The sequence below is a fragment of the Eumetopias jubatus genome, unplaced genomic scaffold (assembly GCF_037043125.1).
Source record: "Eumetopias jubatus isolate StellerSeaLion01/CBP00866 unplaced genomic scaffold, mEumJub1_p1.0 scaffold_3, whole genome shotgun sequence".
Classification (NCBI taxonomy): Eukaryota; Metazoa; Chordata; class Mammalia; order Carnivora; family Otariidae; genus Eumetopias; species Eumetopias jubatus.
Genome location: NW_028274809.1, coordinates 56,822,394 through 56,836,766, shown reverse-complemented (window position 1 = coordinate 56,836,766; position 14,373 = coordinate 56,822,394). Strand labels below are relative to the sequence as shown.

The following is a 14,373-nucleotide window of genomic DNA, read 5'->3' as shown; positions in this document are numbered from 1 at the left end:
TACCTAGGGAGTTCGTTCAAAGTCCCATCCCTACCTATCCTGGTTATGCAGACACCTAGTTTAAGAGGAGAGCTCAATACTCCCTCTGGGCAAGAGGCCTCTTAAAAGTCAATGTCAGACTATTCTTCCCTGGGGGCCACATAGCAAGGGCCCTTAGGGTGGACAGAGGGCAGACCTCATTACACTTGGAGTGTAGCTGATACCTGTTGATGCCCCTTCACTTTCTCCTCTTTCCTGCGAGCTGCTCTGTAAAAGGAGCCCTACACGGGACCCTACCTCATGGGAGCTTTCTGGGCAGGAATTCCCAGGACTGGCCCTTTCCAGCCAAATGGGGAGGGATAGTGCCCAGAGTCCTGCTTCTCCCCAAAACGAATTCATTGCAGGTTTTAAAGAAGGCTTCAACCTCTCCTTCCACACCTCTTCTTCTGTTACTACTACCACCACCATTGAAACTCCTTGAGAAAACTCCAACAAAGTGGCCCAAGTTAGTATGCTGTTCCCCCTGCCGCTCGGCCTTCTTCTTAGACCAGGTTTGTTCCTTCTTATCCCCACTCCCTCATTCCTTCACAGAAGCCCAGGACACTGGCAGCTTGGGGGCAAGGGAAGACTGTAGAAGGTGAACATTCTCTCCTTAATCATGTTGCCTGGCTGCCCTGAGATTAGAAAGTAATTGAAGATATCTGCCTCAATGTCTTCCTTTCCTCCTTTTTCCTCTGCATGGCTGGTTCGTTTCCTGTTATCATGTCAATATACAGAACAGGCTGTGTCATTTTATTCATCTTCTTGTGTGAGCCACAGTGAAGACTGCAAGCAAGCCCAGTCACCGCCCTTCATTACCATTCATTTTAAAAATACCTACTGAGCCCAGATCAGGCACCCGGCATTGTTTCAAACAACCACCTCCTCAGCTCGGTCTCCTCCTTGCACCCCACCCCCCATGAAAAGCTCACACAGTTGCCTAGAAAGTCACACATCCTTTGATTAATTCTGTTTTATTAAGGAAAATTAAAGAAAGCTTTTCTCCATCTCTCAAATTCTAAGTATTTTTTTTAGTGGATTAACTGGGACTAATTTTTAAGCGGCTCACCTAGTCCTAACAGAATCAGAAATCATTTTTTAAAGGGTTGCTTTTTACTCATATTTTAAAAATGGATACCACCAACTGTAAAAGAAAAAGGTCCTCCTAAGGGGCTAAGAAATAAATGCCATATAGTCTGAGCTAACAGCTCCCCCCCTTTCAGCAAATGAAAGTCAAATCAGGAAATGAGTTTAGAAATACCCAGAGAATGGGTGGAAGTTAGAACGCAAAGAGATCTTTGTAGAGAGGGATCTCTTTCATGGGCTTGGTAGGACTTGCTGATGAGAACTTTGGCAACTGAATTTGATTTAGAAATCATGTATGTGTGTGTGTACTCTACAAACCTACACATAACTCCCGTTCTTTTCATCCGAATAGTCAAAATCACACATGTTTTCACACTGATTGGTAGAAACTCTGGCGGGCCATGGAAGGGTGCTGGGGGTCAGTTCTTTCTTTATGTACCCCCCTTGGTGGGAGCTGGGGGCATCTTTCCCACCCCCACCTAGCCCAGCACAGAATGTCAGATTCTCCGGTAGGGTAGAGCTGGGGCCCAAGCTCCTTTTCTGGGCTTTCTCAGCAGGAGAGCGCACTCCCTCTTTCTCTCTTAGGCTTACCCTCTAGTGGGAGTGGCAGTGTGGGGGCGTAGCATTTCACTCAGGTTTGGGCGCAGGGACCATGAGCCCCTAGCCCTGTGGGAGCAGGGACATCTGACTTCCTGGGCTTGGGTTCCCTGAGAACCTCATTTGCTTCCTCACACCCTGTCCCCTTCACACCAGGGCTGTTTTATTGTTTTATAACCTTCTTTTAGAGCTTCAGTTGCCAAAGATCCCGATGGGGCTATTCTCCAGTTTCTCACTTTACCCAACCCCAAGTCTTGCTGTTTTAAGCAGTTTGGTCACTTGCAAAGGCTCCCCTTTCAGAGCTAAGCAAATTATAGAAACCTCTAGGCATGTGGCTACATTCACCTTTCTCACTGAGCCCATCCACAACAATACAGAGCCAAGTGTTAACCCCAAATGCCACCCCCACCCCAAGCCCACCCAGCCTCTCCCTAACCACCCTTTTTTCTGTTGAAGTTTGAACAAAAATCTCAAATAATTCCGGGTTAAGCAAGTAAGGAGGAGCCTTTGACTTTCCTCTTTATTTACCACATCTAGAGCTAGAGAATGATTGAAATAAAGGAGTTGATGGTACTCACAGTGAATGCAGCCAAAGAATCATAAGACATGCCCACCAACCAGTCTTTTCGAAATAGCACTATCTCCCAGTTTAAACAGACTTCTCTGAAAAGATGCTATTTGAAAAGCCCAGGGTATTGATATGAATATGACCCCCCTTGCATCCTGAATATTTGGAACTACTTAAGTGTGAGAGAACAGTTGCAGTGAACCTTTATTTAGTGAATAAAAGTTTAAAGCCGAGGGTTATTTATGGTTGTGCAGAGATGAGACCTGAGTGGCTATTTACGAGCACGTGATTCCAATAAACTTTGTTTTATGGCTTGAGAGTTGACAAGCCAAAATATAATTCCCACCATAAATTAGGTTAAGAGCATACAAGTGCAGATGCTTGGTTCTTGGAGCAGCAATAGGGAAGTGAGAGGCTCCAGCTAGCGCCAGGCTCAGAAGGAGACAGTTCTACTCCCAGTTCCCTTGCCCACTAGGAGAGAAAACCAGTAAGTCACTTATTACTTTTTCCAGGACAGCTCCAGGGGTGGGGAATTTCTCTGCCTTCTTCCTGCCTGGGGTGAGAGAAGTCCCAGAGAAGTTAATTTTCATTTTAGCCTAAACCCAACTTAACAAATGGAATGGGAATCCCGGTTTCCTCCGCTCCCTTCTGGACATAGAAAGTTAGGAACTGAGGGCTCCCACCTCACAAAAGGAACTTACTGTCTCTCTCCTGCTCCTAATGGAGCATCTGCCTCAGACGTGGAATTACACAGTGGTAGCCTAGGTGGAGAGAGCGCGAGAGTGGGGGAGGGGGGGAAGGGCGAAAGGATGAGGAAGGAGAGGGCTTTGCCTCTGCGATTTCTCAGGGAAGACTGCCATCCTAGGATAGATGAAAACTTAAAGCTGGACACCAGCCCCTGTGAGGAGTATGGCTCTGTAAGATTGCTTTGTGGGCTCTCCAGTAGCAATGCTTGACAAAATGCTGTCACTTCCAGAGAGCTGCGGAACAATCTAAAGCATTGCCATTTACCTTCAAACCCATCGATTTTCCTCCTCCTTTGGTTATCATTTGGGTCCTCATTTCCCTTGGAAATTGCTCTTTGTTTTGAATTGGAGAAGTGGAAAGGCAAGTCCCAGTTATGCCTGGCCCTTCTTTGGAAAGGAGAAGACAGGTTTTGGGGGCGCTAGTTGGGGCTGGGGAATTTGAAACCAATCTGAAACTGGGAAAGGGGTTTGAATTGCGCCCAGCGCGAGGCAGACGGGGAGCTGGGGCAGGGGACAGATGCAGCGGCTTGCCCCCTCCACAGTGGACTTGCGCCCACCCGGCTGATTGTGCATAAGGAAACACACAAAGGCCCATTTTCTCCTCGCTTCCCGTTTTCCCACTGGGGAAACCCTGTTACAGGCAGCCTGAGTCGGGCCAGGCAACCAGTAAGGTTTTGCCCAAGGGTGCATGGAGTGGGGGAGGTGACGGGGGCCATACTCTCCTACTGCCCGGGTCTGCCCTTGAGGACTGCGGTCTCGCGCTCCGCGGAGAACTTGGCGCAGTTCCTGGGGGCGGCACCCGAAGCGGGGAGGTCTGGGTATTGGTGGGGTGCCTGGGCCTTGTCATTTTTCTGTGTATCTTCTATCTCTGCTTTATTATCCTGTGGAATTTAAGTGACCCCCGTTTTCATTGCAACAGGTTCGGGGCCGTGAGAGACTGCCGCTGTAAGTACCTTCCCGTTTCTTCCGAACTGCGAAGAGGCGGTATTGGTAACTGGGGAGGTGTTGGCGGAAGGGCCGCGCCAGAAGACTGGGCGGGTGGAAGGGCGGCCGGTGCGAGGCGAGCTCTCTTTGGGAGTGGAGGCTCTAAGTTGTGCTCCTGGATAGATTTTCTGGGGCCTAGTTCACAGTCACCCAACCAAGAGAACACACCGCAGGCTCTCGCCCCTGTCTCCTGGGCCTCTCCAGGCCTCCCCAGCTCGCACAGGTGCAGCTCCGCTGCTGCCCTGCGCTTCTGTTAAGAGCTTGCAGCTAATTAGCAGCCCGCCCTATTAACAAGTTTCGGCGAGCATCGCTTTCTGCTCGAACCAGCCTGCTAAACGCCGCATCAACGCGATTCCCCTCCGCAGCCCAGCCTAGCTTAACCCGGTCCAGCCTGGGCCAACCTTCTCTTCTCTTGTTTTGTTTTGTTTTTAATAAAAAAGAAGAAAGAAAAACGTAACCCTCTACGGCTGCGGGTATGTGGAGTTGGTCTGCTTCCGGGAAGGGCTGCGAATTCTGAGCTTTAGGTGGAAATCCCTCCCCGCCCCTCCCCCGCCCCCAGCCCCAGAGGTTTGGGCTCTGGGCTGGGGACAAGGGCTGAGCAAGGCGGGAGGGATACGACCCTGCTGGTTCACCTCTGCTCCTCTGGAACTGCAGTTCGAGAATTTTCGCGCCAGAGCCGCTAGTGTTGCAGGCAAACGTCGTGGTGGTGGTGGTGATGGTGGTGGTGGTTGTGGTGGTGGTAGGGCTGCGGTGGGGGGCAGAGATTTTTGGGGACCTGGGCTCAGAAGTTTGGATCTTTCTGAGTTGCCTGTGCCGCGGAAGACAGGTACATTTCTGAGGCGGCCTGTGAAATCTCCAGGAAGAGTATCTCATTAAGGTGATGGTAGTGGCCGAAGAATTAAGGAAGAAACAGTGACGCCTCCCTCACTGCAAAATGGAGATTATTTTAATGGGGATGGAATGTAGGAGGGCGATAGAAGCCAGGCACGCTTGCTCTCTGGTGAGACACCCTTACTCCAGGGTGGAAGACCCTGCTAGGGCTTGGCTCTGGGCCAGGTTTCTCTGCCCTCCCAGGGTGGGCAGCCTGGTTGACTTCCTGGGGGCTGTGTTCCTCCCCAGAAGTGGAGATTCTGCCCAGTTCATAGTTCCCCTCTATTAATCAGGCTGGCCCAAATGAAACCAGCTCTGGGCTCCAGGCTGGAAAATCTGGTGTCCCCAGGACACCCTGGTTTTGCCCCCTTCCTGCCACTGCCCCTGCTCTGGGTGCTTATCTCTGCCAGTGCTCCTCGCTTGCAAACCCACATTCGGCACCCTGTAGCTGAACACAGCACAAAAAGCCCGAGAGATCAAAAGCATTTGTATGGGCAGTTGAGCGGGAGGTGAATATTTAACGCTTTTGTTCATCAATAACTCGTTGGCTTTGACCTGTCTGAACAAGTGGAGCAGTAAGGTGAAATGCAGGTCACAGCGTCTAACAAATATGAAAATGTGTACCCTCACCCGGGTCCCCACCCAGCCCAGCAGCCTCCCCCAATTTGTGTGGGTAAAGCCTAGGCCCAGTGTCCCCAGGCAGGTGGGTGTGTGGGAGCGCTGGGCATTAGGGGAAGTTGAGGGGGAACCCCCCCCTTGAACAAGGGAATTTGGTGTGGGGCAGCCTCAGACTCTCCTTAGATTTGACACCCAGGAAATACCTACAAAATAGAGAAGCCCTGGAACCAAAGGATGGAGGGGTTGGGGTGGGGAGTGTCCAAAGTGCAGAGTAGAAGCAGGGAGCCAATTTTGCCAGGCTGGGGGACAGAGGAGAGTGTCCCTGCTCTACCCCACCAGATCCAGGATAAGGCTGAAACTAATTTTTGAATGATAAGGGAGAAAATCAAAACAATCAAAAAAAAATTTTAACACCTCTGGCCTATGGTCAGAGATCCAAAAGCCCCTCTTGAGCCCGGGCATCCTTCTGTCCCTGAAGCCCATCCGGGCCCTGAGTGTGTCTGTGTTCTTCGTGCCCCAAACCAGGGGTTGAGCCCTAGACGGCGCTGAGGCGCTGGGGCGGGTGCAATTCCTGAACTTTTGTACTCTTGTGTGCTGCTGTCGGCAAAGCAGAAATAATGAAACTTTGTGATATGTTTGTAAATGATTTCGAATGACCCCTCGCCCTGCCCTTCACCATTAGCGCGCCGACCCCAGCCCAGGGCAGCTCCGTGCCTGCAAGCAGTGCCTGCCGCGGGGTCTGCAGCAGCGGGACAGAGCGGCCAGCCCGACACAGGGCCCGGGAAGGTAAATGTGAGACTTCTGGGAGAATGAGCTTTGTCAGCCAACCTGGCTTGCCCCCGCACTGGGGAATAAAGAATGGGTGGAGGATATTCCCCTCTTGCGTCGTTTCTTCTGCCACTGAGGGCGTTTGCACCTTTCAGGAAAATACCACTTGATAAGGGGGGGGTTATCTGGATCTGGAGGGGGGGTAATAAAGCCGCCATTTCCGGGATGGATTATTTTTTTCTTCTTTTCTTGTCTTTCTTTCTTAAGAAGACTGTCCCTTCTTCTTGGCTGCTCAGTCACGCCAGCCCTGGTACAAGGATGGGGAACTCGTTGCTGCAGATTTTCACCAAGCTCTCCAAGCTACCTGAACCCTCTCTGAAAGTTCGAGGAGCTGCGTCGGGCTGGTGATGGCTCCGAGGAAGAGGCCGGGGCTGCCAGCGGTCTGGGTACCCACTCTGGGTGGAACCTGGAGCTAGTAACGTTGTCTATATATACCCTGTAGAACCGAATTTGTGTGGTAGCCACATAGTCACAGATTCGATTCTAGGGGAATATATGGTCGATGCAAAAACTTCACGTTTCTCCGAAATAGCCATAGTCGGAAGCAGAGGCCAGAGGCAGCCGGGTGCCGGTCAGTTTTCTTTCTGTTTTATTACCTTAGACTCCAGGAGGATGGACTGAGCCTGATGCCATAGTGGAGTCTTTGCCTCGAGAAGCCCCGCAGAGGCTCCCGTGTAAACTCTTAATTGGTTGCATGAATGTGAGGCCAAAGGGCTAGCTTTTGGGGGACTGGGGAGCAGGGTGGAACGCCCCCAAACCCCAATTCTGCCCTGAAGGAGTATGAGGTGAGGTCAGAGGGTGCCCAGTGAGGGGGCTCACTGGTCATTGATCGCCATGTGGGAAGAAGGCCATTTAGGACGAAGGAGTGCAGGGTCCTTTGGAGCCCATCTGGGTGACGTGGGGGTGCCATCACCACCTTCCAGGCCCACCCTTCACCTGCATGAGCTGGGGGTGGGGAGGCGGGTAACAGTCTTGCCATACCTGCAAGACCGGCTTGGGCTAGCAACACTCCAGCCTGGGCACTCACAGAAAGCTTGGCAGTTACTCATTGCCTGATTTGATTCAGGCCAGCCAGATTGTTGTAACTTTTGGGTGACCCTGACGAAGACAAAGCCAGGACTCGGCCTTTGTATGGCAGAGTCCCCGCTCCCGCGGGCGGGAGCCCTGCCTGCCTGGGGTACTCCACCTAACTCAGAGGCTGCCTCACCCACCCGCCTGGTGGTATTCTGCAGCCTGACAGATTTGGGGTTTCATTCCCCCCAATTGAACTGTGCCCATTTTGGGGGGCTGTTTTCAGGTGGGGGTGCGTGGAGAGGGCCCTCGAGGTTAACAAAGTCGGTGGCAGACAAAAGCTGGGATTACCTGCCAGGAATGAGGGTGCTGGGGATTAGAGAACTACATTAACATCTGGTGGGGGCCTTCAAATGTGCCATGGCGAGTCACTTGATTACACGTATGTTATTTAGTTAAATTTGTGAAAATTATGAGATGCTCACCAACCCGGTGATAAACTCGCTCCCTCGCTATTGGCTGGCCTGGTCACATGGCCGCCAACTTTATTCAGTTGACAGCAAGTAGGAGGGCCCTATGGAAGGAGAAAAAAAGACAACACGAGAAAAATTAGTATTTTCTACCTTCTGAAATTAATGGCCATGAGTTCGTATATGGTGAACTCCAAGTATGTGGACCCCAAGTTCCCTCCGTGCGAGGAATATTTGCAGGGCGGCTACCTAGGCGAGCAGGGCGCCGACTACTACGGCGGTGGCGTGCAGGGTGCAGACTTCCAGCCCCCGGGGCTCTACCCACGGCCCGATTTCGGTGAGCAGACCTTCGGAGGCGGTGGCCCTGGGCCCGGCTCCGCGCTGCCCACTCGGGGTCACGGGCAAGAAGCCAGTGGCCCCGGCGGCCACTACGGAGCCCCAGGAGAGCCGTGCCCCGCGCCCCCCGCGCCCCCGCCCGCGCCTCTGCCCAGCGCCCGGGCCTGCAGCCAGCCGGGCGGCCCCAAGCAGCCGCCCCCCGGGACGGCACTCAAGCAGCCCGCTGTGGTCTACCCGTGGATGAAGAAGGTGCACGTGAATTCCGGTAAGGCACAGCCCAGCGACCTCTCAGTCCCCACCCCAGCCTGGAGGCCTGGGCCCCTGGGAGGGGGTGCGAGTGGGTGGGGGCGTGTGGGGCTTCAATGGGCGCCGCAATTACTCTCTCCATAAATTTTTATAGCTGAGGGAGCAGGCCGGGACCATGTGGCTGGCTGCTTGGCTGTGGGCGAAAAAGGGGGTGGAGATGGGGGTGGGGTGGGGGAGGACTCCATTTTCAGAGCGGAGGGAACCTGGTAGAGGAGAGGGGGATTTCTAAATGCTTGGGAATTCTGGAGCTGGCGGCCGGGCCGGGGAGATGGGAGCACATTTGGGGATCCCCGCCCGGGAGCCTGGGGGAGTTGCTGGGTGTGAGGGTGGGTGGGAGTGAGCGTGTGTGTGTGTGTGTGTGTGTGTGTGCGCGCGTGTGTGCGTGCGCGGGGCAGGGGGGACGGGAGGGTGGGAGGGAGGAAGGGAGCCGGCTGGGGAGTGTGCGGGGAGGGCCGCGGGGCCTCGGGGCGCGCCAGGAAGTGAGCGGCAGTGGCGAGGGGCCTAACGAGTGGCTGGGAGCTGACCTGACCGTGCTGTCTGTTCTGTCTCGCAGTGAACCCCAACTACACTGGCGGGGAGCCCAAGCGATCCCGGACGGCCTACACCCGGCAGCAAGTCCTAGAACTGGAAAAGGAATTTCATTTTAACAGGTATCTGACGCGGCGCCGTCGGATTGAAATTGCTCACACCCTGTGTCTGTCCGAGCGCCAGATCAAGATCTGGTTCCAGAACCGGAGGATGAAGTGGAAAAAAGACCACAAGCTGCCCAACACCAAAGGCAGGTCCTCGTCGTCCTCCTCTTCCTCCTCCTCCTGCTCCTCCTCAGCTGCTCCCGGCCAACATTTGCAGCCGCTGGCCAAGGACCACCACACGGACCTGACCACCTTATAGACGTGGGGACCCCGGGCCCGTTCCTCCCTGCGCTCCCGGCTGAGCCGAAGCTGCGGGGGCAGGCCGGGCTTGCTGTCACCTCCCCGGGCTCTAAGGTACTGTGGGGTGGACCTGGGACACGCAGGCCGCCCTCGGACTAGGTTAGCATCCTGCCCGAGGGCAGCCCCCTCCCTGGAGCGGGATGGGGGTGGCAGGGGGGGCGGGATTCTCTGAGTACATTCTCATATGGCAGGAGCTACTGAGAACATAAACCTTGGCGAGTTATTAAACTTATGAAAACCTCTGCTGTTGGATTTTGAATTTGCAAATGAAGGTTGGATACTTTATCCCAGCGTGAATTTGAACCTCCTCCCCCACCCCACCCCTCCAGGGATCTTTGTGGTTTAATAATGTGGGGGAGTTGAGGCAGAAGGTTGGCCACCCCTGTGCTAGGTGCTTTCAGTGGAAACAGGAGAGCTGGGCCAGGATTTCTGAACTTTCTGGGTTATCTGTATAATTTCCAGTGTGAGAAAAAGTATTTTGCTCCCAGTGGCCCCATGCCCAAAGAAATGAGTCTAAGAAGAAAGTGGAAACGGGTTATTTTATGTTTAGATTATATTTGCTTAAGTATTTATTTGTTGGGGGATGGGCAACAGAAATAACTGACATCTTAATGCCAAAAATCTTGAGAGGGTGAAAGGGGCTGAGTTTCAGGGAGGAGAATCAGAGATGCGTGGACTAACTTCTGGCTCTAACCGGCATTTTGAACTCCACCCCCCTCCCCACTCCCCGGAAATGTGTGTAGGGGGCCCTTAACCCTTTTAGAAGGAAGCAAAGGGTCCACTCAGAGTTGAGTTCTTGAAAATATATTTCCATATGTGCTTTTTTCAGCACTGTGCTTACAACTAGTTCTGGGTGATTAAAGAAAAGGGAAAAGAAAGAAACAAATGGTCCAACATTTTTCCTTCTGGGGAAAGAAAACAAAACCTCTATGTTCTGGGTCATGAGATAATGACTGAATTTTCTGTTCCAACTGGATTCCAAATGCTGGATTTCAAATAACCCATAGAGCAGTTTTCTTATAGGAATTGGTGTACGGCCTATATGGGAGAGGGGGTGTGTAGTGGGGAGAAAGTGGGAAAGTAGGGGAATCTTGCTTTAAAAAAGAGAGAGAGAACTAATTGAATCTAGAAGTCCACAAAACTTGGTCTTAGGGGTTCTTTTTTTGCTGAAGTTTTTATTTTTTAAACAGATGTAAGGAAGTTTTTCTCAAGACATGAATTAGAAGCAGAAATTGTAAAAGTATAAAAGTTTCAGGCCCTCTTCCTTGCCTTAAAGAATGGTGGTTTAAGAACAATCACTCTCAAACAACAAGAGTGATGTTCTTCAGTCATTTTTCTTATGCCTTGCCTGAGAAGCGTTCAAAGCTCATTTTTCTAAAATGCTGACCCTTAAGGATAAGGGGGGAAAGAGTCAAAGGTAATCGCCAGAGTTCATATACTCAAATGAAACAAGACTTTGGAAGTTTAAACCCCAAAGCCTCGGGCTCCAAAAAGAAACCCCTGGTTGTAGCTACGGAAAAGTGACAAAAGGGGGTGGGGGGGAAAGGGATGAGCTTGAAAGAGAGATTCAGAACTGGAGCTATTTTTTTTTAGTGCTTCAGAACACTTTAGAAGGTGTGGAGGTAATTTTTTTAAATATATTTAGGTAAATATATTTAGGTGGAGGGAGAAAAAAAGAGTTTTTCTGCACGCATGTTCTTTGGTGTCTCCTGAGAGCTGAGAGCAGGTATTCACTGGAGTCCCTAGGCTGAAATTCCACTTCTCTAAAGTATCTTCCAAGCCTTGGTCTTTTGTATTAGACCCTGGGGACAGCTCTTTGTTCCTCCTTGGGGTGAGCCTGGCTCTCAGACTTGCACATGGCAATACTTGAATATCGCCACGTCGGGATATTAAAGATGGATATTCCTGCATTATTCGCATCATTGTTTCTATGACAAAAAGCAAAGAGTCCATACATAGTCAAGACGTCTTTTTTCTGACGCCCTCACGTTGAGAAGCTGAAAAGGTATTTTACTGAAGTTCGGCTAAATTACAGAATCAGGTTCATCCAGAGGACAAATTTTCTATTCGATTAGCTGTATTTCAGCTGGGAGGACTGACCTCTAAACCCTTAACCTTTTGGACTCTAACTACCCTTCTCTTCTTTTTTTTCCCCTCTAACATGGAGAGCAGTCTTTGGATGTAGCATTTGAAAAGAGCCGCTATGGTTAGGCAAGTTGGAAAGTTGCTAAGATTCTTTCCTAAGGCCCAAATCTGTGAATATATTGAACCTTCTCCTTGGGAGGGGGAAAAAGTATATATTTTCACAACACCCAATTACATATATATTATAGAGTATTATATAGATTTCCCCCTTCCCAGAAGTTCAGGTTATTCACCCCAGCTTCAGACCAAATGCCAAAACTGCATAGCTGCCTTCACCCATGCCCCAGAGGAAAGCCAAGAGGCATGTTTTGATGAAGAAAACCCAAGCTCCTTCTCCAACGTAGCCTCACTACTTTGAAAAGTAACTTAATCAGAGAAACAACTTCTTTGTTTATAAGTCTCAGTTCTCCTCAGTTTCCAGGGATTGTCTTTTGAAATGTTAATGGAGCCTGGATGGCCCAGGGGGCAGCCCTCAACCCTGTGGTCCCAATTGGACCCTAGCGTCCATTTGGGCCCACAGGAGTGGGGCAGGGAAGAAGCAGTGCCTCCCCCCACCCCAACCACCACCACCAAAGGGCAGGGAAGGAAATGAGTTTCCATCTGGGAACGTACTCTGGAGAGACCTAGATGTGGAAAGGAGCAGTGCCCATTTGCTTTTATTTGTTTCCAGTTTGTTCCCCCAAATATGAGCCAGAAGTGTTTGTTTTGGTGTTGTTGTTGTTGTTGTTTTTAAAGCTGTGTTGGGGTCGTGACTGGGGAGGAGTGAAGTGTTTACTGAGGACATTGCTCCTCAGACTCCCATCTCACTTTGTCCATTGCAGCCTTTTGTTGGGAGATGACATTGTCAGTCAGCCCCATGGTGTCTGTTCACACAAGATGCTTTTTTAATAGAATTGACCAATGTTCTGCTGCCACTGATTAAAGTATTATTTATACTAATTGTTGCCTGTAGTTTTGATGTAATTCATTGATCTATATTTGAAATAATAAAAGGTGTAGCGAAATCTCCATCCTGTTTGGTGCCTCCACAGAAGCATTCTTCATTAAGTCTTCTAGAAGCTAACATTCAATATAAACCATTTATTTTATTATTTTCTGCATTGTGCCTGACATGTGAAGGTTAAACTGTGTAAGGGTTAGCAAATCTGTCATTGACCTGTCCCCCACACATACACGCTCCCAATTTGGCCACCATATTTTGTGAGCCTTGGGCAGCCTAAGCTTGGATGCTTAATGCTGCAGGGCATTATTTTTTGAAAGGAAAATAAGTAACTTCCTAGGCCAAAAGGAGGCTCCAGGTTGGCTCTCTGTGTGGCCCCGGTTAGCCCCAGACCCCTTCAGTCTCTCTTTGTTTTGTGGTGGGTGAGAGACTTCCCTGCAAGACCCCCCACCCCAACTCTGGAAGAGTGCTGGGTTCTGGGCCAAGCTGGGACTGGCCAGTCAGTGTCTACTAGGACCAGACCCCTCTGGCCTCCAATCTTGGACTCCTACTTTTCCTGTGCTATTCAGCCCCATTGGGGCCTCCAGCACCTGCCCCTCCTTCCCCTGGAGCCCCCTCTGCCCTCCAGACGACAATAAACACTCCCCACTATAAAAAGTGGCGTGCGCTATTTTTTTTTTTCCGCGAGGGCTTTCTCTCGTCTTTGCCTCGCCTTGAAGAGTGGGCCAAGACAGGAGTCCCAAAATAGCTGGGGGGGGGGCCTTGCTCGCGACAGGAAATGAGCAGAATGCATAAAATCAGACATGTGTCCTTAATATATGGAAGGGCTCGCCTCAGACGCGTGGACATGTGTATTTATAAGTGTGCAGACAGAAGTTTAAATATTCAGACACATTTTATGATTGTCCTCTGCCCGTCTTCTGGTTAATGGCTCCTCCTGTGCCCACCAATACATCAATACCGCTGTGTGTATTGAATCACCGGCAGGGACGAGGAGGAAGCGAGTCCATAGCCGAGCCCGCTTGAGTACAGTACAGTAAATCGGGACCCTCGGCAGACGGCGCTTCCCGCCCGCCCGCCATGTTGGGGAGCCCTCCCTGCCCCCCGCGCCTGGCTGGGCGGCCGGGGCTCGCCGGCAGCCGGGGGAGGGCCTTTCATAACCCGGAGAATTTTCAAAGTGCGAGGAAGATGATAAGAATAGATTTCTACAAGTCCCGACCACGTGATTGGCGAAATAATTAATTCAGCACGTCCCTTAAGAAACACGGAGTCGTCATTAATCTGCCACGCAAAGGGCTCTCTCCGACTTGGAAAGTGCAGGGATCCCAAGAATATCACCCGCCGAGGGGGGCCGCGCGGCGCCCCCAGCCCTCCACCCTCGGCCCCCAGTGGCGGGCGCGGGAGCGCGGCCAGCAGGTAAATATTTTGGCGACTTTTATTTCTTCGGATTTAAATCCTTAATGAACTTAGCTGTCAGGGCCGCTGACAAATAGTTCCCTTTGCTTCCTGATTTGGAACCGCGCGCCGGCGAGAAGTTGTTAGTGGCTTGGATGGTGACCTTTGGTTCAGCAAAGCTTTGCACTTATGAAAAATTACTGAGAGCGGCCGAGTGTGTGTATGTGAGCGCGAGAGGGGGTGTGTGTGAGCATGTGGGGGTGTGCGAGGGGCGAGGGGCGAGGGGCGAGGGGGCGAGGGGGCGAGGGGGAGAGGGGGCGAGGGTGCGTGCGGGCGGCTCCGAAACAACAGGAGTTGTAAAAAACCCGCCCGGCTGGGGGACGCGCCTGGCGCACGCGGGCCGAGGTTGCCCGATCGCCTGTGTCTACCGGGAACAATGGTCGCTGTCACGGCATCTGCTGCCTATTCTTAAACTGGTGAGAAAAGGCCCCGGCCCTCTTTTCAAGCGAGGGTCGTAAATTTT

General features: G+C 51.6%; 1 protein-coding gene across 1 annotated transcript; it reads left to right on the top strand.

The window, feature by feature from the left end:
* The first annotated feature begins 7,961 nt into the window (after positions 1-7,961).
* On the top strand, positions 7,962-9,329 carry HOXD4 (homeobox D4). The gene is made up of 2 exons (XM_028125543.1): positions 7,962-8,397; positions 8,992-9,329. Exons 1-2 carry the CDS (start codon positions 7,962-7,964, stop codon positions 9,327-9,329), a joined length of 774 nt encoding a protein of 257 aa, XP_027981344.1.
* The last annotated feature ends 5,044 nt before the right edge of the window (positions 9,330-14,373 follow it).